At 50.3% G+C, this 25,408-nt stretch overlaps 1 protein-coding gene across 2 annotated transcripts in view; it reads right to left on the reverse strand.

The window, feature by feature from the left end:
* The window catches only part of GALNT16 (polypeptide N-acetylgalactosaminyltransferase 16), a 121,244-nt gene that overhangs the window by 20,747 nt on the left and 75,089 nt on the right, over positions 1–25,408 (reverse strand). The window contains exons 4-14 of one of the 2 annotated variants that reach the window (XM_082451722.1): positions 24,402–24,469; positions 23,781–23,846; positions 21,569–21,690; positions 18,596–18,683; positions 16,958–17,042; positions 16,556–16,659; positions 12,200–12,326; positions 10,627–10,719; positions 9,160–9,243; positions 4,136–4,277; positions 3,326–3,448 (exon numbers count right to left, since the gene is read on the reverse strand). In XM_082451722.1, the coding sequence (XP_082307848.1) occupies positions 3,326–3,448; positions 4,136–4,277; positions 9,160–9,243; positions 10,627–10,719; positions 12,200–12,326; positions 16,556–16,659; positions 16,958–17,042; positions 18,596–18,683; positions 21,569–21,690; positions 23,781–23,846; positions 24,402–24,469 (1,102 nt within the window). Of the gene's footprint in view, positions 1–3,325; positions 3,449–4,135; positions 4,278–4,889; positions 8,144–9,159; positions 9,244–10,626; positions 10,720–12,199; positions 12,327–16,555; positions 16,660–16,957; positions 17,043–18,595; positions 18,684–21,568; positions 21,691–23,780; positions 23,847–24,401; positions 24,470–25,408 lie in introns of those variants that run through there. The other variant, XM_082451723.1, reaches the window with a different exon arrangement.

Below are 25,408 nucleotides of genomic sequence, written 5' to 3' on the forward strand. Positions count from 1 at the left end.
AAGAGAAAACAATGATTAATAATAATCATAATGTTCATCCCTTCATTACACGTGTATGTAAGTGGCCCTAGGACACACCCCCATTTAAATGGTCTGTGTGTCCCTTACAGAAGAGGTGCCCACACCCCACATGCAAACCTGAAGCTCGTTCCTCCTGAACGCTCTGGCTTCTGTAGGCTGGCATGAAGAAGTCACTGTCTAGGTCAGAGGCCCATGGGCTGAGTCTAGCCCAGAGACGTATGTTGTCTGGCCTGCACGTGCTTATTTAAAATTTGGCTTAGTCATTGCATAAAAACCTGCATTTCCAACTTCCCTTTAGACATGGGCCTGGTTTCTTTGGTGGCATCAGTTGGTTGTGGCTGGAGACCTGCTCTCTGCTAGTCAGCCTAGTTCCTGTTCGCCATAGTCCCACCTGGGCCCGACTTTTCTCCTCTAGGGCTTCCCCACTTGCACTCTGTAAGCCCTTGAGTTTGAGTCCTGGACTAGGTGAATCTTTTACTCCTTCAAACAAGATTTCTTCTTCCTGCAGCTCTAAGCTTCTGCCTGTAGCTGTGCAGCCGGTTACCTACACACTTTAATGGGAACTGGTCACCATCCCTGCAGAGATGAAGAGTGATGGAATGGTGAGGGCACTTGAGTCCCCCTATCAGAGTCATGAAGGGGCTCCTGAGGCAGTGCCTTCACCTCCTGGTGCCTCCCCTGCCCCAAGCTTGACAAGAGGGACAAGAGTTGTTCCTGTAGACCATTTTGGAAGTGGCTGGATGGATGATGGAGTGTGGTCTGGAGAAGGGATGAGAGGCTGAGACCCAGGTTTCGAGGCTCAGGGAAGAGTAAACAGGGAGACAGGTCTATTTTTGGTTTCTCTCCTATTTCCCTTCCTTGCATCCATAGCCCCTCTTCCTATATCTACCTCGTCCTCTGTCCTCCGAAGAAGTGGGGAATGCTGGAGCCGCAGGGCTCTGAGGGGGAGGGGCCCTGTTCTCACTGGAGCAACTGGGAGAAGGGAGATGAGCGGCACCAGCTGCAGGGCCAGCGCTGGGGCGGCAGGGGAACGTGGGGTGGCCACAGAAGGGAACCAACTGGGAGGTGCGAACAGGGTGGAAGGCAGCGAGGGGGCGTGCTGCAGAGCCCAGAGTCCCCTTAGGAATGCGGGGCTGAGAACCAGTCTCTCTGGCCCATGTGGTCCCAGCAGAGAGGGCTTCCTGGCTTAAAGGCCCCGGGCGGTGGGCAGGATTGGGCCTTTGGTCCCTCTGGAGCTCACAGCATCCTACTGCCTTGTGCTCTTCCAGTCTCCGACCTCCCGGGAAGGGTTGGCCACACACTCCCCAGCTGGGCATTGCTGGGCCACACCCTTCTTTCATCCTTATGGCCAATGTGATCTGCACCTTCCTTGACACAAGGTAGGCACCCAATGCAGTTTTGTTTTATGAAGAATGAATGCATGGGTGAATGAATGAATCACCCAGTCATGAGGAAGTGCTCTGCAAATCACGGGATTCTCACTTCCTACCGGTGCCATCAGGCACAGTCTTGGGGTCTCTCCGACTCTCCTGGCCATTATGTTCTGGCCTGGCCAGGGAAACAATATCACCTCAGAGCTCTCTCCCATCGCCACAGTCTCGGTTCTTGCAGATTCCTTATAAGGCAGACAGGGAGGGAGCCCCTCATTTTATAAGTGAGAAGACAGGCCCAGAGAGGTGAGGGGTGGTGACGGAGCTAGGACCTGCTGACATCTTCCCAGCAGCTCTATGCACAGGTATCTCTCCCATAACTGATACCCAGGTGGCCTCAGAAACGAGGCCAAAGGGGGACCAGGAAGGGAGGCCTAGATTTGAGAAGGCACCGGCAGTGGGAGAGCTGCTCACCGTGTCCTCCTGGAAGAGAGGGCTCAGCTGTTGGGGCCCCTGCAGGATTTGCAGGGGCAGAAGGAATGGGGCCAAAGGAGATTCCTAGGAGCCCTGGGTCAGTGTGAAGGGGGAAATGGATGCTTCAGCTCCAGAGAAGTATTTGAGTGGTGGCTACCCTGGGAGCTACTTCCCTGACTTTGGCCTCCGCAAGGATGGGGCTGGGAGTGGGCTCAAGGCCTGACCCTCAGAGAGGCCGGTACTCCAGGTCAAGGGGAGCCTGGGAACCCACCTAACTGCAGGGCAGGGGCAGAGGGCAGGCGCAGAGGGCAGGCAGGACAAGCTGCAGCGTCCCACCCAGGAAGTGCTTCAGATGTGTCCCGCAGGCCCAGCGGGCAGGCCTTGGCACACAAATCTCTCTCTCTCCCTCACTCACACACACACACACACACACACGGAGGCTGAAGGGAGAGGAAGCATCTGGCTGCTTTTCCAGAATAAAACAGCAAACTGCCAGTCATCCCTAAAGAAAGAGCTGACCCAGGCAACAGAAAAGGGATGGGAGGAAAAGCCGGTGGCTGAATCAAAAAGCCAGGCACTCCTCTGCCCCTTGCACTGCCCTGCAGGCTGGCCAGGGTCAGGCACAGTGGGAGCTACCAAGAAGGTGTGGGCAGAGGAAGGACTGGACCAGAACTCTGGCCTTTGTGTCCATTCCCGGGCAGAGCGGCAGCCCTCCCAGCCAGGAATGGAGTGGGGCTGACTGTCACTGGCTGCTGTGTGCCCTGAGCGTCCGTTTCTTCCTCAACAGGCAGGCCTGACCTGTCTCCCAGGATTAATGAAAATAGGGCAGGTGAGAGTGTTTGACAAATGGAAAAGGCAGTGTTCACGTGAGGCCGGCGTGCCAGCTTGGAAAACACTGTGGCTGGATCTCAGTTTCCCCAATCAGCCAGCAGTCAAGAAATATTTACTGAGCACCTACTATGTGCTGGGGCAAGACTGTGGGCTTAGGAGTCATGCTGACCTGGGTTTGAACCTCAGTTCCACCCCTTCCCAACTATGTGATCTGATATGTTTCTTAAATTCAGTAAGCCTCAGTTTTCTCACCTCTAAAATGGGGTTAGTACTAGGGCCCACATTGCTGGGTTGCTGGGAGAATTAGATGAGATGACCTATGTAAAACCCCTAGCACAGGTTCTCAGTAAAAGCTCACATTTATTTTGGCTGTGCTGGTTGTCAGGGGCTAGGGATACAGTGTTGACAAGATAAATAGTCCCTGCCCGCACGGAGCCACAGGATGCAGGATGGACACCTAACAACTATTTACCGTACTTCGTCATGAGGAAAACAATAGACTTGACCTGGATACTGGCTTAGGTCCCCCAGATCCTCACTCTGGAGGGCTTATTTGAGTCTGTATGTCAAACCTGCACTGTGTTCCCCGGGGCTGCCGCCATCCCATGCCCATGGGTGAGAAGGCTTACCTGCCTGCCTTCTCTCGGGTTGCACGCCTGCAGTACGACCAGGGACCCGGGGGAGATGGAGGTGGAAGCGGCAGCTAGGCACTTCCCCTGCTGCTGGATGAGATGGTCACTGAACAGCCACGCCTGCAAGACAGGGAGCAGAAAGGCCAAGTCCAAAAGTACAGCAACGGATGGATGGATAGATGGGTATATAGACGATAAAGCAAATACACTGTGTATTTTGGTAAAATTTTCTACAAATACTAGGGATGGGTGTATGGGTAATCACTGTACAATTCTTTCAACTTTTCTCTGTTTGAAATTTTTCATAATAGAATATTGGGGTGGGGGAGCTTAGCTGGAGCTGGACAGAGGATGTACGAAGGGATGCTCAGGGGATGGGGAGAAAGACAGGACACGGGAGCAGGGCAGCCAGGGAGCCAGTCCACGCCGGGGTCTCCATGACCTGCTCTACTTCGACGTGGTGCATCAACACTCATGTTGCGCACGTGTGTACACAGGCGTCCTGCATGCCCTGTATATACAGGCGGACCACAGCTGCATCCCAGGAGAGAACTGGGCTCTATTCGGGCAGCATTTCTCCCTCTGAAAGGAGAAAGCAGGTGGTGCCCATAGGGTGACTGTGTGACAGGCTACAAAGGCGACCGAGTATGGTGGGAGCAGACCCAAGGAGCAGAGTGGGAGGGGACAGCTTGCAGGGTCCTTGGGAAGGTGGGTTTATGGAAGGTGTAGGCAGAGGGAAGATGAGAACGGGCAGAGGGAGGTCTCCACCCGCGCCCGGTCCTGACCCGGGGGCCCTAAGCCACTTACCTGGGCTGCCGGCGGGCTCTTGGCAGACCCTCTGCAGGTCCCCATGCTGAGCAGGAAGTTACCAGCCGTGTCCTGGCCCTGGGATTCTAAGCAATTAGGGCCCTGCTTAACGATGCCGGGGAGCACTTCCTTCACGGGGACGCTGAGAGGAAAGGCAGCGGTCAGGCTTGTCCTCTGCCCTCCCCGGGCTTACCCACCCTTACCCAGAGGGCAGCACCCTGCCAGCTCTCGGGGCACCCAGGTGTCCGTGGGGAGGGGAGCCGGGGAGCAGGCCTGGCAGCAGGGGGAGGTGAGCAGGGGATGGGGAGGGAGCAGGGGTGCCTCTGGGAAGACTGGGCCTCGCCCCACTGGGTTCTGGGCAGCTCCGGGAGCCCCAGGGACTGCCCTGGAGGCCAGGCCTGAGAGGGTTCAAACCAGAAACCAGGGCTCCCCAGTCCAGAAAGAGGACAGGCTGGGGAGAGGCTGAGGCCCAAATGTGGGCTCAATAAACAATCTCGAAATGACAGGGAAGGGGTCACTTTGAAGCGGCAAATGTAAAATACACAAATATGAAAATGTATTCCATCTCACCAATGATTAAAGAAATACATATTAGAGAGGTACCACTGTTTGTTTACCATATGTGTATATATATATGTGTGTGTGTGTGTTTATATAATTTATTTACATACATAAAATTATATATTTAAGTGTATGTGTGTATATTTATGTATATATACACACATATACATATATATATACATATATATATATATTTTAAATATCACTACCTAGTGTTGGCAATAGCTGTGGGATTGGGTGAGAGCATAAATTGGCCCACCTTTTCTGGAGGGCAGTGTAGTATTATGTATCAAAGGCCTTAAAAATGTGCACACCTTTGTCCCACTTCCAGGAACTTAGTATCCTAGGGCAATAATTAAAGATGTGTGCAGAGATTTAGTTTAAAAGATATTCATTCAGAGTGACTGCTTACACCGAAAACACTGGAAATTCCTAGATATCCAACAATAGGGGATGGGCTAAGTAAATTCTGATTCAGCTGTAGGATGGAAAAAACCTTTAGCCATTAAAAATGACTCTGGTAATGTGGGTAAGTGTTCAAAACATACAGTTAAGTAAAACAGGCATGTTTCAAAATAGTGTATTATTAAAACATTTTATATGCACAGGAAAAATATGCTTAAACACACACACAGATATAAAACACGCTGTCTTACCCTGTGGGTAATAAACCTAAGGGGGATGCTGGCCCCAGCTGACGTGGGTTTAGAAGGTTATACACGCACTTGGCTTACAGACCCACAGGGCGTGATGGGGAACAAGGAGGGCTTAGAGTCTGACCACATGCTAATCCTATCTGCCTCTGTTACCTCTGTCAGGAAGAGAACCTGGGCGGGGGGCATGGATCAGAACATTTCCAGCACTCTCTTGTCTCATGTGGACATCCTGCAGGACCTCGACCAAACCAGGTCTTCCTTCCTCAGGGCTGGTTGGAAGCCCCCGGATTCCCAGAACCTACCCGCTCTCACAGAGCCTCAAGGAGAGCCCTTCACTTTCCCTCCACACTACTGGTAGCAGTGCCCCTTCAGAACCCCACACCTCCTTGTAAGAGGTCGTGCAGTTCCAGAACAGAGGCTGCAAACTGTTGGCCCCTAAGCTGAATCTGACCCTGGACAGGTTTTTTCTGACCTGCACAGTGTGACTGTTGGTGGTTTTAATTAGTTGGCAGTATTTTAAGATTTCAAGTTTACACAGAAAAATCCAGCTTCTTTTTTTTTTTTTTTTTGAACTTTAGAATTTTTTGTTTTGAATTTTAGAATTTTATTTATTTTTTTATACAGCAGATTCTTATTAGTTATCCATTTTATATGTATTAGTGTATATATGTCAATCTCAATCTCCCTATTCATCACACCAAAAATCCAGCTTCTTTGGAAAACATAGGAAGGTCAGGCCACACCGAACTTGCATTCCAGCACGGCACTAACACACTGTCATGAGCAGCAGCTGCCCCCTTATGGGTGGAGCTTGTGCATTTCAGTTTGCCACAGTCCCCTCCACTCCTTACTGTCATCCCCACCCACTTGACTTATTGACATTGCCTGTCTGATCACTGTAGGATTTAAGTTTGCAACCTGCTAGGTGCAAGGCTGTTGGAAGGCAAAAGCTCCACCCCTCTGCTTCATCCAGGGGCAACGTGTTATACTTCCCCTCTATACAGCGACAAGGTCCTGCGGGAGCCTCTTTGAGAAGCCAAGGTTGTTCCAGACCCTCCTCTTCTCTTCCCCTCCCTACCCGCTGTTGCTTAGGAATATGTGCAAGACGATCAGTTTTCAGAGGTGAGGTGGGTACTGTCCAAGTGTGGCAATGTCACTGACAACAAAGGCCTGCCCACTGATGCTTATGGAGGAAACCCGGGGCTTGGGCAGCAATCTCAAGACCAGATGCAGCTCCTGAGGTGTCTGAGTGGTAGCAGCCCTGCAGCAGCTGGGATGGCCATCACCACCCTTCCTCTGCTCTCTGGCAGAGCCAGGTTAAGCTGTCCTATTTGTTGGTAGCCCTCTTAAATCTGCATCTGCTTTCCTCTCTGTGGACCACTTCGAAGCTGGGCTGCCATTAGCCCTTATGATGCCTTTGTAGAAACAGCAATAGGCATCCCTTTCTTGAGACACTTTACTTCCATCTGTTAGAAAATCATCATAATATAGATGATTTTCTACATTATGAAAAAAAAGACAAAGTCTTTTGTTAGAAGACTTCTACTGTCATTTGCCAGGAATTGTAGTAATAAATGTACAATATGTGTGACCAGCTCCCTTCAAATATGGTGTGCTTGTGCAATGCACAGCCTGCACAACTGTTCCTGAACATCCTAATAAAAGTAATACATTAGCAATTGCTGAGGCTAGCCACAGAACTCTGATCTGGAAAAGCGGGAGCACTGTAGCAGTGCTGCAGGCAGGCCTAGGAAAGCAAAGGCCTCTCCGTTCAGCCTCCTAAGTTTCTCCACTGACCATCTGCAAGTGTGGCCCAACTATTAGGATCCTGTTTGGAGGAACATGGTATCATTTGGGCCTATAGATCTCCTTTCTAATTAACAACCTGGTCCACTCCGGGCCCCTCGCCTTGAGAACTGAGGCAGAACATGAAGGAACAGACAGAGGATGAGTAAACTGGATAGGAATGAGCTGCAATTTCTACCTTAACAACAAAAAATCATTTTTAAACGTCCACACAGTGACAAAACAAACGGAAGGTGACTTATGCTCCTCATATCACACGGCTGGTTTCATCCACTCTCCTGTCTTTGTGATAGATCCAGACTTCTGGTAGTTATAAACTACTTCTTCCTCTTGGTCCTCAGGGGATGACATGGGACACTGCGTGGGGACTGGGGTGTGGGGGGGAGAGGCACATCCCCGATCCTCCCAACTCTTCCCCCAGCTCCCCAGCTCCTGTCTGAGGCCTGGAGGCCATGGCTGCAACCGGATAGCATGAACTCTGACAGAACATAAAGAAAGACTATGCTTTTTACCCTCAGAAATGACATGTCTGAATGAAACTGTCCCCTTAAAAGTGGCCACTTGAGGAAGCTGTTCGTTTATTACAAGTTTGTAAATTAATGTTCTTCCATGCACAGCCATCATCTGGGGAGCTGGGGTCCTCCAGGCTGCCAACTTCTTCCAAGGATGCTGCCGCCGCTCAGACTCTTCTGGAATTCCTTGAACATTGCTTGCAGAGTCCGTTTATCCTTGTTACTTGTTTCAGTCTTGTCACCCTGTATTTGGGACCCAGGATTGTATTATCTGGGTTAATCAACCAGCTTATTCACTGGACTTGGCTACAACTTAACTACGGCTGTTTTCCAAAAATCAAATCTGCCCTTGAAGGACAAAGATTTGCCTCCTTGGAGGATCTGCAGGCTCTGAGAGATGGAGTGTTCTGGAAAGCCATGATAGCATCCTTGGGAGACAGCAGCGGAAAAACCCGTTCCCCGAGGTGACATTTCTAGAAGAGAGAATGCTAATTTCAAAGTTATTACTGACACTTATTGACTATGCAATTTATTCAGTTAAAAATATTTATCGAGTGCCCATTTTGTGACAGGCACTGTTCTAGGGGCTGGAGATAAGGCAGTGAGCAAAACAGATAAACACCTCTACCCTCACGAAGCTTCCTGTCAAGTGTGGGGAGATGACAATAAAATTAATTGGCCACATATATGCTGAATGACAATAAGGGTGACAGAGGAAAATAAGCAGGGAATGCTGGGGAAGGTGCAGTCGGCCAATGCAGAGTTCGGGGGAGCCTCACGCAGCGGGGACAGCTGAGTCAAGACCTGGAGGAGGTGAGGAATGATGTAGCCAGGATGCTGAGAAGCATTTTGAAATGAGGGAAAAAAGAATCAGCTCTGCCCTCCCACCCCTGTCATTACAGCTACTGCCCACCGTGCTGTAGCCCACACACATACACCATTTTCACGCTGCTTCCTCATTTGCTGGAGCAAACATTTCCCCATGTTTTTTCACGGTTTATGATTATAACATTAATTGACACATATTTGTTTAGGTCGACGCATCATGATTCACTAAACCCAGCCCCTATTGTTAGTTATTTCTCGATTTTTTCACAGCAGAGAAGTCTACAGTGGACATTTATTTGTCAACAGGTTTTTTGCTTTGGTTGCTTTATTTCCTTAGGGATAAACTCCCAGAAGGGAGAGAAGAGAGTCAAAGGAAATGAGTGTTTCTGCAGCCTTTGCTACATAGTGCACTGTTGCTGTCCTAAGGGGACAATGCCCATTTCTAGCTCTAAGGCCCAGTCTGTTAAACTTTGGTTCCTACCACACCTCACTCTTAACTCCTGGTAACCTCCTCCTGGTTCCTCCAGACCCTTCACATGACAACAAACACCGACAGCTAGAAAGAGCCAGATTGCCTGGGCTGGGGAGAGATCAGGGTGAAGGGTCCCCAAGCTGCCGGCCCCCACCCAGGCCAGATGCACGAGCTGAGGGCTGCACTCACGTGAGCTCTGGGTAGACGTTATCCAGGTACCAGCGGAAGGACTTGCAGTTCATCTTCTTCCTCTGCTCGATCCGCGTGGCCACGCTGGAGGAGAAGGCAATGCTCAGCGGGCGTGAGAAGGCCCGGGAGGCCGGCCCCCTCTTTCCACCTACCCCAGGGAGCTAGGGCCAGGAGCTGTCCAAGGCTGCCTTCCAGCCTTGGTCCCTGCCTTAAGTCATTCTCTGACCTGCAAGCTCGTCCCAGGTTTCCTGGCCACGCCTTATTTCTCTCCTCAAATTCCTGCTCACCTTTCAGGATCTGCCCAGCCCACGGGGGCCAGGCTTTAATCTCAGCTTCTTACTCCTTGAGACCTCAAGTGAGGATACCACTATCTGGTCCTTATTTTCACAGACTTAGCAGAGCCTTAGTGAACTAGTTTTCCTTTCCTGCATTCCAGTTGAGCAGCAAGTGTCTACCAACAAGAAAACCACGCTTTAAACATCTTTCCAAAAAGTTGGCAAATAAAAACCATCTGATGTGTCCATGGACACCTTCCTCAGCTCCACTGACCATGATGGCCACTGACAGATGACCCTCACCGCCTCTCTGAGCCTGTTTGTTCTCAGTAAAGTGGGGACACAACCATCTATCTCCAAAGGTTTTGGTGAGAATCAAATGAATAAAGGGGACATAAGTGCCGAGCACAGGGTAGGTCCTCAGCAGATGTTACTTCCCCACTAAAAGAAATAGTGACATAACTTCTTTTTTTTTTTAACTTTTTTTTTTAAGGGATAAATACAAACAAATAGAGGGAGATTCATTGATGATCGCTAATAATGTTTTCAAACATATCTGACCACAACATTAAGTAAGAAATAAATACATTGTGACCAAGTATACCCATGGGCATATATGGCTACAAACATTCAACCAAAATAAGAGTTTTCACAAAACAATATCTATCCATAACTGCAATCAACTGTTATGTTCTGTACTAATCTGTAATACTCTAGTTCTCTATCATTTAAAAAAAAATACTGGTCACGACTCTCTAAATTGATTTCGCAACTAATCCACATTTTGAAAATGCTTAACTAGACTGTAGTCATAACAGTTCAGGGCAGAAAAATAAGCTAACGGATCACCGTCAGATTTTGAACAGCAAGGGGTAGAGCCAAAACCCCGAGTGTTTTCTACAGAGAGCCATCCTTAAGCACTTCCCCAGATGTCTGTCCTGCAGGCAGCTTGTGGACCGGCAGAGCTCTCATAAGCGAGCCCTCCCTGGTTATTTCTCCCTATGAGGCTGCATCCTCCTCAAGGACCCGAACCTTGTCTCTGCATCGTATACCCTACAGGCCCGGAAGAGCCCAGCAGCCTGGGGCAGCTCAGTTGCTAAGGAGACCCTGAGCGCTTCCCTGGCGTACACACAATTTTGTATTTTGCTAAGGTTGTGGAGGGGGGCCGAGGGGGGCTGGGAGAGGGGCCCACCTGCCAAAGGCCTTCCCTATGGCCGAGGGCCGGGCCTCGTAGTAATATTGCTTGTATTCATCCATCCACACCTCTGCAGTGCGCTTGGTATTCCTAAAAGGGTAGGAAGGAGCAAAATAAGGTCACCAGGGCGGTGACAGAGTTAGGGTTGGGATCAAGATCAGCTCTGTGCAGTACAGGGTGCGGAGGCTCTCAGGAGTGCACGCGAAAGAATACTGATTGGGGTGGTGTCAAAGAGAACAGTCTTTTTGGAGGACAATCTGTCAGCATCCATCAACTCTGTGGGTATGGGTACTCTTTCACACTCCACTTTGAGGAATCTATTCTACCAAAATACCAGCACGTGGGCAAAGGGACATGTACAAGAATACTTGTGTCATAAAACACTGGTGACAACCTAAATGCCCATCAGTAGGAGAATAATGAACTACGTCCACATGATGGAGTACTAGGCAGCCTCGAAAAAGAACACCAAGGTTAGTACATACTGACGCTGGAGGATGTCTACAATTTAGTGTGGAGTGGCAGAAAAGCATGCTGTAGAAAAATCATGCAGTGCGACCCCATTTATATAAAAAACACAAAAAGAATAGATACATGTATATGTATAACCAAATCACTTTGCTGTACACCTGAAACTAACCCAATATTGTTAATCAACTATACTCCAATATAAAATAAAAAGTTAAAAAAATGTAAAAAAAACACCCCACTAATGCATGCATCTCTATACAGAAACTATATATATATATGAAAATAAATTAAAAGACCTGAAATGATAGGCTAGAAATCTATTAGCAGTAGTTACTTTTGGAGAGACAAGTGGATACGAGTAAGACTGGGTGAAAGGGACTTGCACTTTTTTCTCTCTATGTGAAATGAAGAGTAAAAATTATAATGTATAATATACTATATGTACAGATATATATATAATATATATGATACAGTTTGAATTTTTACAATAAGCATGTATCACTTTTACAAGTATAAAAACAATTAAAATGGGATAAGGGGAAGCAAAACAAAAAGACAGGCCATTTGCTGAGCTAGACCTGGGGAGCCACCGCTGGCAACAAGGGAGCCTGAGAAGATGAAGACTCATCCCTGGGAGGGAGGCGCTCATGACGCTCCTCCCACCCTCCCCTTGCCACCAGCATCAGGGGGGCGGGTGATGGGGGTGGTCTTCTACGACCCTGCCCACTGCCCCTCAAGATGAAGTGCACGCTGTGACTGGGGACACGGATGGGCAGACGCTGACCAAGTCAGGGTCAGGACATGGCGTCTATGACCAGTACTTGGGACCCAGTGAGTGGAGGGCAGCCTCCAGTTGGTCATTTGGCTGGTTTTCCAAGACCCTCATGGACAAAGACAGTCAAAACAAGAGAGGCCTGGTGGAGACACTCCCAGCTTCATCCTTCCAGCCTGACAGTACCGGGATCCCAGAATGGGGGGCAAATGGGGAAACCGAGGCCCAGAAAGGTGGGGTAGCTACCCACAGTCCCTTGGGTAACTGACAGGGCTGGGGTCTAGGTGTCCTAGCTCTTAGCGAGGTGCTCTTTGCACTCTGACCTACCTGATGTAGGTGAGGGCATTGCCCTCAGGAAAGTTGTAGGGGTGCCGTTTCCTGAAGACGTGGCCCACCCGGCTGCAGGGCACGATCTCCAAGCTCCCACCGCACATCCACACCCGGAAGGAGAGCTCTGCAGAGACGGCAGCCATCAGGAGGGGGAGGAGCCACTTGGCAAGTCCCCACGGAGTGAAGGTGGGAAGGAGCTGGCTTCCCTTGCCTTTGGTGTCTCCTTGGAGGCATACGCTGGTGTCTGAGCTCCTGGGCCTGTTTACACGGGGTGCACCCACTCCTTGCACGTGTTCCTGACTGCTCTCTCCATGCGTGTGCACACACACATCCCACACACACACCCCCTCCTCACACACACTCCACACAGACACTACACACCCATTCCACACACGCATACCCTCCACACACGCCACACACACAAACCACACATACCCTCCACACACACCACACACACAAACCACACATACCCTCCACACACACATACCCGCTGGCACCTTTCTGGCTGGCCCAGACCTCCCTCATAGCCCTGGTGGTCTCCATTTACAGCTACCACTGCCCCTACTGAGACACACTTCCTTTTGGTGGTGGTGGTGACGCTGAACGAGCTTTCACAGATGACTGTGGTCCCTAGTAGTTCTGGGAGAGGCGAGCAATGGCCATCCTGCCTCCCAGAAGGGGACGTCACAAGTTGCCCACTCTGTTTTCCACTCAACAATCCTCATTTCCGACAAGGACCCACCTCGGCAGCTGGCTGAACTTCACATAATCTCTTCTGATTTTCTACTTTCTTTCATTTTAACCCTGAAGTTGGACACCCTTTGACATTAAAACACCTCCTTCTTGTCCCAGAAAATCAGTAGCCCTTGTTTTTTTGTTTTTAATTAAAAAAAAACCAAAAAACAAACGGAAAGACCATTTATTTTCATGAGTCCCAGCCTAGGTTCCTCTTCCCACTCCCCAGTTGGCTGTAAGGACACTTGTGGTCCCTGGCCAGGTCTGGGGGCTCTCATCTGGAGCGACTGCTCAGGGCCCTCTCAGGGACTTGCAGAGTGGGCAGCGGAGGTGGCAGGACTAAGGCCCCCCTCCTGGCCAGCCTATGTGCACCAGGTGACTTCCCAGTGTGGTCCACGACTGGACGTTAGGCATATCTGGACCCGCACCCAGGGTTGGCTACGTTAATGGGCTTCCCTAGGTCTGCCTGCAAACTGCCAGGCCTCTGTCCCTTCTCCTGGTCAGAGCTCTGCAGCTGGTTCGGCAACTGAGATTTAGAACTGGGGACGGAAGATCTGCATTCTGGTACCATTTCTTCCAGATTAACTTTGTTATGCTAGTTAGGTCATTTCATCCCACATAGTCCATATTGCCCACATTACTATTACTTATTGTCATTTTTATCAACAATGGCAACGACAGGGAATTCCCTGGTGGTCCGGTGGTTAGGACGCTGCGCTTTCACTGCCAAGGGCACGGGCAGGTTCGATCCCTGGTCAGAGAACTAAGATCCCACAAGCTGCATGGCGCAGCCAAAAAAAACCAACAACAATGGCAACAACAAAAGCGGTAACCATCATCCATTCACTGAGCGCTCACTCTCTGCTCTTTACGGCTGATGTCTAATTCTCACAGCTACCATGTGGCGTTGGTGTTACGATCCCCACGTTTTTAGTAAGGACTGCGAAGCTCAAGGATGTTAAATAACCTCTCCAAGGTCACCTCCACGCTCAGGTGCAGACCTGCAGTGTAAAGTTCACACTTTGTCCAGCAAGTCCCACTGTTTGAACCAGATCATGATCTGTCAGACGCCGTTGTAGAATCCCTTACACTCTAGTGGGGGGAGACAGGGACTCAGTAAAAGAAGAAACCAAAATACAAGCAGACAAGAAAATGAGTAGACTACTTCATCTGCGAAGCAGGTAGGAGACTGAAGCAGGTGAGTGGAGTTGGGGGTGAGGCTGCAGTTTTAATGAGGCTGATTAGGGATGCTCTCGATGAACGGGGATGGGACACTTGAGCCGAGGCCTGAAGGAGGAGAGGAAGAGGCACGTGACTCTTAGGGATGAGCGTTCCGGCCAGAGGGACAAGCAAGGGCACACAGCTAGAGGTAAGAGCACCGTAGGCAGTAGTGGAGCGAGGTGCGGGGAGGGCAGGAGGAGCTGAGGGCGGAGCTGGCGGTGTGTGCTTGCGGGGGGGAAGGGCAGATGGTGTAAGGACTTCGGGTTTTGCTCTGAGTGATGCGGGAGCCCTTGCAGGGTCTTGAGCAGCTGAGTAACATGATCTGACTACCTTTTAAAAGGATCCCTAATGAGAATCCCAAGGTTTTCACGTTGGCCACCCTCACTCAAGGCGGCCTCTGGGTTCCGGCGTTTGGCTCTCTCAGGGGAAACAGGAACGAGTCTCGGTTTGGGCACCTCCCTTCCTTCCACAAATGAACAGTTCTGAAAGGCCCAAACCCATCAGTGACGAGAGTCTCCTGGCTTAAACTGGTCCCAGCAGCTGAACGTCTGAGCACCACGGCTAGCCTAGGAATTTCTTTGAATTTTTTCGAAGAAACAAAACCCTCCCTAGAACCACTGTGTGGTTCACCTTTCAGTTCCGCAATCACTGAGCCCTGGCCTCAGGCAGAGTTTGAAGTTAGCTATTTGACCATTCACTTGTTTCTCCATCAGGCCCCAGTCTTAAAAAAAAAAAAAAAAAGAAGGAAGGAAAAAAGAAAAAGGCCTCTGGATGCAGCAGAGACCGTTACTTTCCCAGCCCTCTGAATCTTTACAGGAAACTGGATTTGCCAAAGCTCCCTTCAGGCTGAGATGGAGAACACAAAAGAGGTCACTTAGGCCCAAAATACATAAAAGGAGGTCAGAATGGAAGGGTCACTGCACCCCAGTTCCCAGAATTTACTCCTCTGAATGCCTGCCTGGAAACGGTTTCCAAGAGTAAGTTACAAAGGGGTGAAAATCCCACGCCTGTTTCCACTGCGGCTGGTCCTGAGTCGGAGCCCCACTGCCCATCTGTCCCACTGCCCCAGTCAGAGAGGGAAGAAAGACCTGGTCCTTGCCTCCCAGAAACACAGACTCCGACTTGGATCACACCCCACAACACTTAAGTGGCTCCTGTAAAGGCACTACCTACACCTGTCAGACGTGGAGTTTCCCGGCTGAGATCTGGAAGGTGGCGTCTACCTCAGTTTGCCCATCTGTCAGATGGGTGAGATACCACCAGCCCTGTTTACTTTGCAAAAAACCTGGTCAGGTTGAAAAAGGAAGCAGTGGGAAAGGGCTCTGCAAAGGACTGACTGGGTCCACTGCCACAGCAAGGACAGGCTTTTGTGTTTCACAAGCCTCAAGGTACCTGCCCCCAAAACCCTGCCCCACTCCTGGATCCCTGGGTTCGATCACCACCCTCCTCCACCACGCTCCTCATCTGGGAGGCTGCCTGTGTGGGCTGCACCCCTGGGCTTCCTTCCTGTGTGAGGAAGTTCAGCCAGCAGGTCGGGGGAGAGTGAGGGCGGGTGTTTATCCCCTGACACCTTCCACCTGGCACAGTGGACTGGCTGCAGGCGCCCCAAGACCACAGCTACTGTCGGGGAGCACTCCCTCCCTGTCTTTCAGACCTGGGGGTGGCTACACCTCCCAGCAGTCACCAGCCCAGCCCTACCCTGGCCCTTGTGGTTCCCTGTAACTTGCCCATGCCGTGTAAATAGGCCCTTTTATAAACCCCCCTTAAATTACCCACATCAGATGTTCCATCTGTACCCAGCCTTTATCTCACCTGAACCTCACCAGCGACCCTGGGGGTTCACTGGCTCTTCCCTTTCCTTGTGGGGCTAAAGGGTTCCTATGGCCTCATAATAATAATAATGGCTACCAGCATCTTCACCCCCCTCATCTCACTGAGTGCTTATAACAGCCTCTTGGAGAAACTGAGGCTTGGGGAGGCTTTCACTTGCCCAGGGCCAAATAACTTATAGGTGGTAGGGCCAGGATTTGCACCCAGGCCATCTGACCCCATTGCTTACGTTTAACCGCCACCCCCTACTGCACACACCACCCCCAGCCTTTCTTGTAGGGAAGCAGCCATGTGCTTCCTCCATACACGTGTCTAGCCACGTGGCCACAGGTTCTCCCTAACCACCTAATCTCTTTGTTGACTAGCTGTGTGGCTCTGGACAAATTACTTAACCTCTCTGTGCCTCAGTCTCTTTACCAGTAGAATGGAGATATAATAGTACTTACTTCAGAGATTCATTGTGAGGATTTAAGGAGTCCATATCTGTAACATTCTTAGGGCCTTACATATAGAAAACACTCAATCCGGGTTACCTATTATTATTATTGTGGTTATTTCCCAACTTACCAAAATTCTCTCCTCCCCAGATGTCCATCTGGGCATCATACTTTCCCAAGTGGTTAAACCAAGACTTGTCAATCACGAAGATTCCTCCAGCTATGACAGGTGTCCTGGGAGCAAGGAGAGGAAAGAGGTAACACATGAGCTGGAAAATCTGAGCCCCTCTAGATGGCCCCAGGGCCCAGGCCATTTGCCCTAGCATCCCCCACTTGCAGAGTCACTGGAGTCGGATATCTGTCCCGCTTGTTGGCCTCTGGCCTCTCTCTCTCCCCAGGGCCCAGAACAGAGTTAGACCTTGGATCGTGCACCCCTAGGAGCCCTGGCGACTGAAATGGCCCTCCCAGGAGCCTCCAAAGCCCCTGACTCAGGGAAGGAAGGGGTCTCTCCAGAGCCCACAGCAGTCCTGACCTTATGGGCTTGGTGGGGTCTGTCCGGGCAATCTTCTGCTCCAGAGGGATCTGCTCCCACTTGAAATGCAGGCTCCAGTCAAATCCTAAGGGACAGACTGGGGTGAGGATGGGGCTCGGGGGCTCTTGTCCCCTCACTCCACCACCCCTGAGAGTGTCCCTTGATCAGAACCCAGCTTGTAGAGGGCCCTGAGCAATTCATGTAGTCTTTCCTTCATTCAGAACAAGACAGGTCCCTGTCCTCATGGAGTTTCAATCTACTGGGTAAGACAAAGACTTACAAAGATAAATCAGTAAATGGATAATATGTCAGTTGGGGTTGAAAAGTGCTAAAAAAAAAGAAAAAAAAGAAAGAAAAGAAAGGAGGGGTACCCATGCCATTCTAGTAAGGGTAGATAGGAAAGGCTCTCTGAGGAGGTAACATTTGAGTAGAGACCTGAATGAAGAACTGATCCATGCAGACATGTAGGGAAAGGGAATTCCACGTGGGGGAACAGCAAGTGCAAAGGCCCTGAGGTGATTTCCCTAAGGAGAAATGCCTGGCTCCCTTCAGAATCCCACTCAGCCTCAACGTCTAACGACTCTGTCCATTTATTGGAAAACTGAGCCCCAAATAGGAAATCCACTCTGCGCATTAGCTCCTGGCAAAAGATTCTCTGGAGCAACCTGCCCAATAGAACTTGCTGCAATGACGGAAACGTCCTATATCTGCACTGTCCAACGTGGTAGACACTAGTCACATGTGGTTATTGAGCACTTGAAATGCTGCTAGGGCAATTTAGGAACTGAGTTTTGAATTTTACTTAATTTTAATTAATTCAAATTTACATAGCCAAAAGTGGCTATTATCTACTGTATTGGACAGCACAGTTCTAAAGCCTAGACCAGAGCTGCCCAAAAGAAATACAATGCAAGCCGGAGACGCAAGCCACACATGCAATTTAAATTTTTCTAGTAGTCATATCAAAAAGTAAGAAGAACATATGAGATTAATTTGAATAATGTATTTTTAATGCAATATATCCAAAATACTATCATTTCAATCATTATCATTGATGAACATATTCATAATCAATACAAAAAATTATTAATGAGATATTTTATATTCTTTCATACTAAGTCTTCAAAACCTGGTGTGTAGTTTTTCTTACAGCACATCTCAGTCAGATTGGTCACATTTCAAGAGCTCAATAGCCAAATGTGGCTAATAACTACCATATTTGGCCAGGTCTAGACCATTTCCAGGCGTACAGGTCAGGAAACCGTGCAAAGTTGAGGGCTCCCCCTTCCTCACCCCCAAGACAGTAGTCATATCATGTTCTTCTGCCAGAACTTGTGGACATGGTGCCTGGGCTGGCAGTATTTGAGAAGGATGTGTCAAAGTTCGGGGGGAGGGAAAGATCAGAGACTAGCTTGGCTCTGTCCCTGATTGTGCCAGGAGCCTGCAACTGCCAGCTCTGGCCCTTGGTCCCCAACCCCACGGCTCTACACAATCCCCTTTCGTTTTCTAGAGGTAAAGGGGGTGGGGGTGTGAGACGCTCTGGCACAGTTGGGAAGAAGAGCACCAAGCCAGGGCTTTTGCCTGCCCTCACCTGCCTCCTTTCAGGTCTAGAGCCCCTCCCCTGGGAGCCGGACCCACCTCCCCGAAGGTCAGCAGATGCAGCAAGGTAGGCGAAATTATCCAGACTGATGACATCAATGATGGGGCTCACCACGCGGGTGTGATCCTAGGAGAGGACACATGAGATGGCGTGAGGCCAGGGACTCTGTGAATAAAGGCCCAACTGCCTGCTCTGTGAAGAAGTTCTCTTCGAGGCATTGGGCACTCAGCACCTCCTGCAGGACACGTCAGGCTCCCAGGAGCTGTCCTGCATCACCACATCTAGGCTCCCGGAAGGTCCCTCTTGGGTCTCATGGGCACGATGCTCTCCCAGCCTCTTCCTCTCACATCATGTTGAGCCCTGCCAGGATCTCACCTCCTCAGTAAAGCCCTCCCTGATTGCTGCAGGCTGAGGACTTCTTCCTCTTTTAAACTGCTCTCACAATTATAGACCAGACAATTCCTGGGACAGTGAATCAGATGCTGCCTGATGTGGATCTTCTGTTGCTGGTTTGAACTGTTGTTTTACTAATTGTCGTCCATCTTTGTACATGTTGAGGTTGAGTCTTCCCAACTGGACAACCGGTAGCTTAAGGGCAGGGACACTGCAGTCTCTGTGTAACTTGGGTGGCACTCCTCTCATGCCACATCCACTTCAAAGTCAGACTCACACTCCCTTCATCATCTCCCAGACACAAATCCACCTCCAAAACATTGGTGGGTAATATGCCAACTTTACTAAAGGTTTTTTTCTGGGGGTGAGGGGTGGGGGGATAGTGGTGGTGGTGGTGGATTTTATCATATACCACGTGCAAAACTTAATTGCCCTCCATCAGCAGGATGTCTGTTCTCTTCTTTTCTGCCTCCATGGAGGGACATGGAACAGAGCTTCTTCTCCCTCCTCTCTCTGCATTCTGTGCTGACCCTCAAAATCCTCTTGTCTGCAACTTGGAATCCAGCTCTGCCCCTCAGTTCACACTCCGTCTCAGGACGACAAAACTGTGGGACGTGGCAGATCAGGGGAGACCATCCATGGTCTCCCACAGTGTTCTATGGGGGCCTCACCTTATCCTTTTTATAGACTTTTTGTATTGAGATATAATTCACATTTTTATAACAATTTTATTAAATATAATTGATATACCATAAAATTCGCCATTTTAAAGTGTACAATTCAGTGGTTTGTAGTATATTCACAAGGTTGTGGCACCATCACCACTCTCTAATTCCAAAACATTTTCATCACCCCAATAAGAAACCCTGTACCATTAGCAGTCACTCCCCATACCCGCCTCCCTCCAGCCCCTGACAACTACTAATCCACTTTGTATTTCTACAGATTTATTTATTCTAGACATTTCATATAAATGGAATCATATAATATGCAGTTTTTTGTTACTGGCTTCTTTCACTTAGCATAAGGTTTTCAAAGGTCATCCATATTGTAACATGTATCATTACTTCATTCTTTTTATGGCTGAACAGTATTCCACTGTATGGATATATCACATTCTGTTTACCCATTCATGGTTGATAGACATTTTGCTGTTTCCATGTTTCAGCTATTCTGAATAACACTGCTCTGAACACTCAGGCACAAGTTTTTGTGTGGGGTATGTTTTCATTTCTCTTGAGTATATACCTAGCAGTGGAATTGCTGGGTCATATGGTAACTCTACGTTTAAACTTTTGAGGAAGTGCCAGACTGTTTTCCAAAGTGGAAAACAGCACCATTTGACATGCTCCCCAGCAATGTATAAAGACTCCTATTTATCTACATCCTCACCAGCAACTGTACTGTCCATCCTTTTGATTATAACCATCTTGTAGGTATCAAGTGGTACCTCATTGTGGTTTTGACTTGCATTTCCCTAATGACTTAACGTTGAGCATCTTTTCATGTGCTTGTTGACCACTTGTCCATTTTCCATTGCGGTGCGCGGGCTTCTCAATGCGGTGGCTTCTCTTGTTGCGGAGCATGGGCTCTAGGCTTGCGGGCTTCAGTAGTTGTGGCACTCAGGCTCAGTAGTTGTGGCTCGCGAGCTCTAGAGCGCAGGCTCAGAAGTTGTGGCACACGGGCTTAGTTGTTCCGTGGCCTGTGGGATCTTCCCGGACAAGGGCTCAAACCCGTGTCCTCTGCATTGGCAGGCAGATTCTTAACCACTGTGCCACCAGGGAAGCCCCTTTGCTCATTTTTATTTTTATTTTTTTATTTTTAAATTTATTTATTTATTTATTTATTTATTTATTTATTAATTTATTTATTTTTGGCTGTGTTGGGTCTTCGTTTCTGTGCGAGGGCTTTCTCTAGTTGCGGCGAGCGGGGGCCACTCTTCATCGCGGTGCGCGGGCCTCTCACTGTCGCGGCCGGGCCTCTCTTGTTGCAGAGCACAGGCTCCAGACGCGCAGGCTCAGTAGTTGTGGCTCAGGGGTCTAGTTGCTCCGCGGCATGTGGGATCTTCCCGGACCAGGGCTCGAACCCATGTCCCCTGCATTAGCAGGCAGATTCTCAACCACTGCGCCACCAGGGAAGCCCCCTTTGCTCATTTTTAAATTGGGCTATTTGTCTTTTATGGTTGAGTTGAAATCACCTCATCCTGTGCTCCATATGTCCAAATCCTCCCCATTCTAGAGAACAGCAGACACATGGGAGGGCCCCCTGCTTGAGAATACCATCCTCTCCGCCCTCCTTCTCAGGCTTCCCAGCCTGACTCACCCTCACTCCTCATCACTCTCTCAGGAGGAAAACAACACCACCCATTCGTAGTAGGAGCTTTGTGGCTCACCCAGGCTTTCAGCCAATTTAATTCTCACCACAACCCAGTGGGACAAATATTACAATTATCCCTGTTTTCAGATGAGAAAGCTCAATGAGGTGAAGTTACTCAGGAGGGAGCAGACCATTTAGGCTTCCTACTCTGCCTGCCCAACTCCAGAGACCGTTCGTCATCTCCCCTCATGCCAAGGACATGTGGGCACGTCCAGGGCTCCCCCAGGGACAGACAGACTTACCTCCTTCACCCGCTGCAGCATGGGCTGCAGCCACTCGGTGTTCACTTCGCAGTGGCTGTCCAGAAAGGTGAGGACAGCAGCTGTGGCCACATCTGCCCCGCGAACTCGGGACCGGATCAGCCCTGCAATGGGAAGGGACAAAGGATGGTGCTGGGATTGAGCCAATTTGCTCAGCCGTCCCCCCAAAGTCTCAGGGCTCTCCGCCCCTTAGGGCTGAGGTTTCCTCTGAGTTATTGTGATTTAACTTTACTTCGTATTTCTTGATTTCTTCCCTCCCTCTTTTTCTTTCTCTCACCCATCCATCAACCATCATTACTCCAAGGTTATTCTCTGAGTGCCCGCTGCATGCCAGACACTGGACTCTGGGGACACACTGATGAACAGTCAGAGTTTAGTGAACAGAAGTTGCAATAAGGTGTGGTTTGGTACCAAAGGAGAGCCAGAAACCATCACTTAGGTACCTCAGGGTGGTCCCCTCCAGCTGCACTATCCTCTATGACATGCAGAGAGTCTTCTAGACTAAGACAAGCTGGAGTTAGTATGCCAGCCCCTTCACTAACTGTAGCATATTATTTAACCTCTCTGAGCCTTAGTTTTCTTATCCAGAAGATTCAGAGAGAATAATCCCTGCCTCTTGGGGACAGTGCGTGGTGCCCAGGAAGCCGACACGTGCAGAGATTCTACTCTGCTTCCACCTCATTCCCCAGTCTCGCCGAAGGCTCGTCGACTGTCAAAAAAATGGCCTCACTTTTGGCAGCGCCCTGGTCGGAGCTGGGGACTTGCCTGATCAGGAGAGAGGAGACCCAGATGGTCCTGCCCCTGACAGAGCAGCCACTGGTGTGGGGAGATTTCCCTGGCCACACACAACTCTGCCCAGCACTCTACTGCCCCATCCTTCTACTCCATAGGGAGCTGTAAAGCACCTAATCATAAATTTACATCTATGTTGGGTAAAACCCCAGGGAACAGCATACTCCCAGGCCTAACGGCACCTGCAACCCAGTGCTTGGGAGAGATCGCTCTCTGGCCTCTTCCATTCCAGTTTGAAGGTCCCCTCAGCCTGACTGGACTTTCTTAAATACACTCATCACATCTCTTTCTTTCCTTCCTTCCTTCCTTCCTTCCTTCCTTTCTTCCTTTCCTCCCTCCCTCCCTCCCTCCTTCCTTCCTTCCCTTCTTCCTTCCTCTCTCTCTCCCTCTCTTTTTCTCTCTCTCTCCCTCTCTCACCTTCAGTGGCTCCCTATTCTCTGCTTTATCAAGTCTAAATGCCCCCCGTCATCTATCCTCACCCCACTCATTCCTCGTGCTGACCAGGCCCAATTCTCCCAGGAAGGGAGACTAAGTAGAGGGAGGTTAAGAGGCTGGGCTCTGGGTGGGCCCCCTGCCCCGGGGTGCAATCCTGGTTCCTTTATTCATCACTCTAGGCAAATTACTGAACCTTCTTAAACCCCAGTTTCCTTATTTGCAAAACAGAATGATGGTCTGTTATGAGGACTGAACATGAGAATGTGGGCAGAGTGAATGCTACAGGGTGAGAATGCAGGAAACGCAGGAAGAGGCTGTTAGTACTTCCTGTACCCAGGCCGGACTGATGCCTTTGCTTGCGGAGTCCCTGGGCCTGGAACGCCCTCCCTTGTGCCCTATTCATCTGTCTCACAACCCCTTCACCCAATCCAGGCCCCCTCTCCGGTCATTCCCCTCTCCTTCGGCTCCCTCTCCTCCATCTCCTTTCTACCCCCATATAATTATAACCAGCCTCAGCTCCATAATAAGCTCTCCGAGGGCAGGGACCATATTTATACTTCTTTTGTGTCCCCTAGAGTGCCGTGTACAATCCTACACTGTAGTCGGTGCTCCAAAACACCTCTTGATTGGAAGTGCGGTCACATCTGCTTTATACTGCCCTGTGGTTTTCTCAAAGCATTTAAGCCTTGCAATAACTGTGCAGGACAGAAAGGGTACTATTATTATTCCCATTTCTCAGGAGAGACAACGAAGGCAGCCGGAAGTAGAGCTATTTACCTACAGTCACACTGTGATAGGGGCTGACCCAAGATAGCAAGAGGGTCTTTCCCCAGACCTTGGTCCTGGCCACCAGGAATGCAGCAGGACCACACTGGCTTGGTATGACATGGCACCAAAAGGGAGTGGGGAGGTGCAGAAGTCTAGATCAAAAGAGGTCTGTGGTGGCACCTAGGGTCCAAGAACTTACCTTCCCGCCGGTCATTGCGCAGGCATTTGACCTTGGGGATCCTGGTCAGGAGAAGGCAGTCTTCAGCTGGGGGTGGAGAGAAGGAAGCAAGCTCATTCAGATATTGACATCAGACCACATGTGGTTCGACCACTACTGGAACTTCCCAGGAGCTTCTCCAGACCAGGCCCAGGGGAAGGCGAGGCATGGAGGAGAGTGGTCATCTCCACTGGCCAAAGGATCGCCCTGTCCTCCACTCCCCGGCCAGACTGAGGACTGCCTGTACTTGTGGCATTACCCCCCCCAGGGGGCACCAGAGAGCACCAGCGCTGTCACCGGTCCAACAGCCTCGGAGCTAGACTGTGGGGACAATACTCTGCACACGGCAGTTGTGATAATGAAGGACGCTGCTGAGGCAGTTTAATTTTTTCTTTAATGTCATCTCACTGGTGTCCCATCAAAGCAACACCACTCCTTTTGCACCAGGGAGCAGAGCCAGGGAGGGCACCTAGAAAAGACTGAAGATCCCCGTGGGGAGCAGGGGTCAGCCTGTGATGGCCAGAACAACCTCAAGAGTGCTTCCCTTGGCATTCTGGGGAAATGGGGTGTGAAGGGGTGCAAAAAAAGAAGGTGCGTACTTACGATCTGAACTGAAGTCATCCACTAGAATGATCTCCTGGATCAGGCTGGCAGGAGTTCTGTTCAGGACGCTGGAGCAGTGACGGGGACAGAGGAGCCCAGATTTAGACGTCACCTTCTACTTCCTTCTTCCTGCCATGGGTTCCCCCACCGCCCACCTCGGAAGCCCGCACGCTGGCCACGGGCAGCTGCTAGCAAACCTTCCGGGCCCTGGTCAACGGCTGAGGGGCAGTGTGAGCCTCAGGGTCCTCCAAGACCCTGCTGACCCTGCTGCCTGGACCCTCAGGTACTTGGGACCCACCCCAGATGGGGGGTGGGGACTGCCCTAGTTTAGCTGTTGAGGCAGGACCTTAGCTGCTCTGGCTACCTGGGCTTAACAAGCCCACCTGAGGACAACCCCCGCTGGCCCCGAAGCTGTCTGCTAGGAAAGCTAGCGAGGCTCCTTCTGGCCTGATGGGTCCGGAGGGCTGTTCTCAGAAAGCTCCCCCGCCAGCTCTTTCCCTCCCACCATCCCTCCTCCTCCTCCACTCCCTGGTGAAGGAAACCTAAACTTCTTTAAATCCCTGGACTATCACCGGGTACTCCATTCCGAATCCTATTCTTATCTAAGTTCATTAAGAAATGAGGCGTGTAGAAGTCAAACTTGACCACGGGGCCAAGCTTAGGAGAACAGGAGGGGCACCGCTCTCTGAATCGCTGACAGGTGCCTACTGGGCTGGCATCCATCCCCCTGAGGCCTCACGTCCGTCCCCACCGCCCTGGGCTCCTGACCCCTGCATTTCTGCCCGAGTCCTGGGGACCTGACCTTGTGTTTGTGCATCTCGCTAACAGTTGGACTTCTTGGGTCTCCCTGGCCCTGATGCACCAGCCTCAGCCTCTCAGGAGGGCAGAACCCCCCTCTGCCAGTGCCCGCTGGTCTTCACGCCGTCTGGCCACAGCACCCAGTCTCAGTGTCCTCCCCTGCCAGGGCCCAGCAGATCCCCGAGGCCTGGGGGAGCTGCACCACTGAG

This window comes from Balaenoptera physalus (assembly GCF_965194825.1).
Source record: "Balaenoptera physalus genome assembly, chromosome: 2".
Taxonomy (NCBI): domain Eukaryota; kingdom Metazoa; phylum Chordata; class Mammalia; order Artiodactyla; family Balaenopteridae; genus Balaenoptera; species Balaenoptera physalus.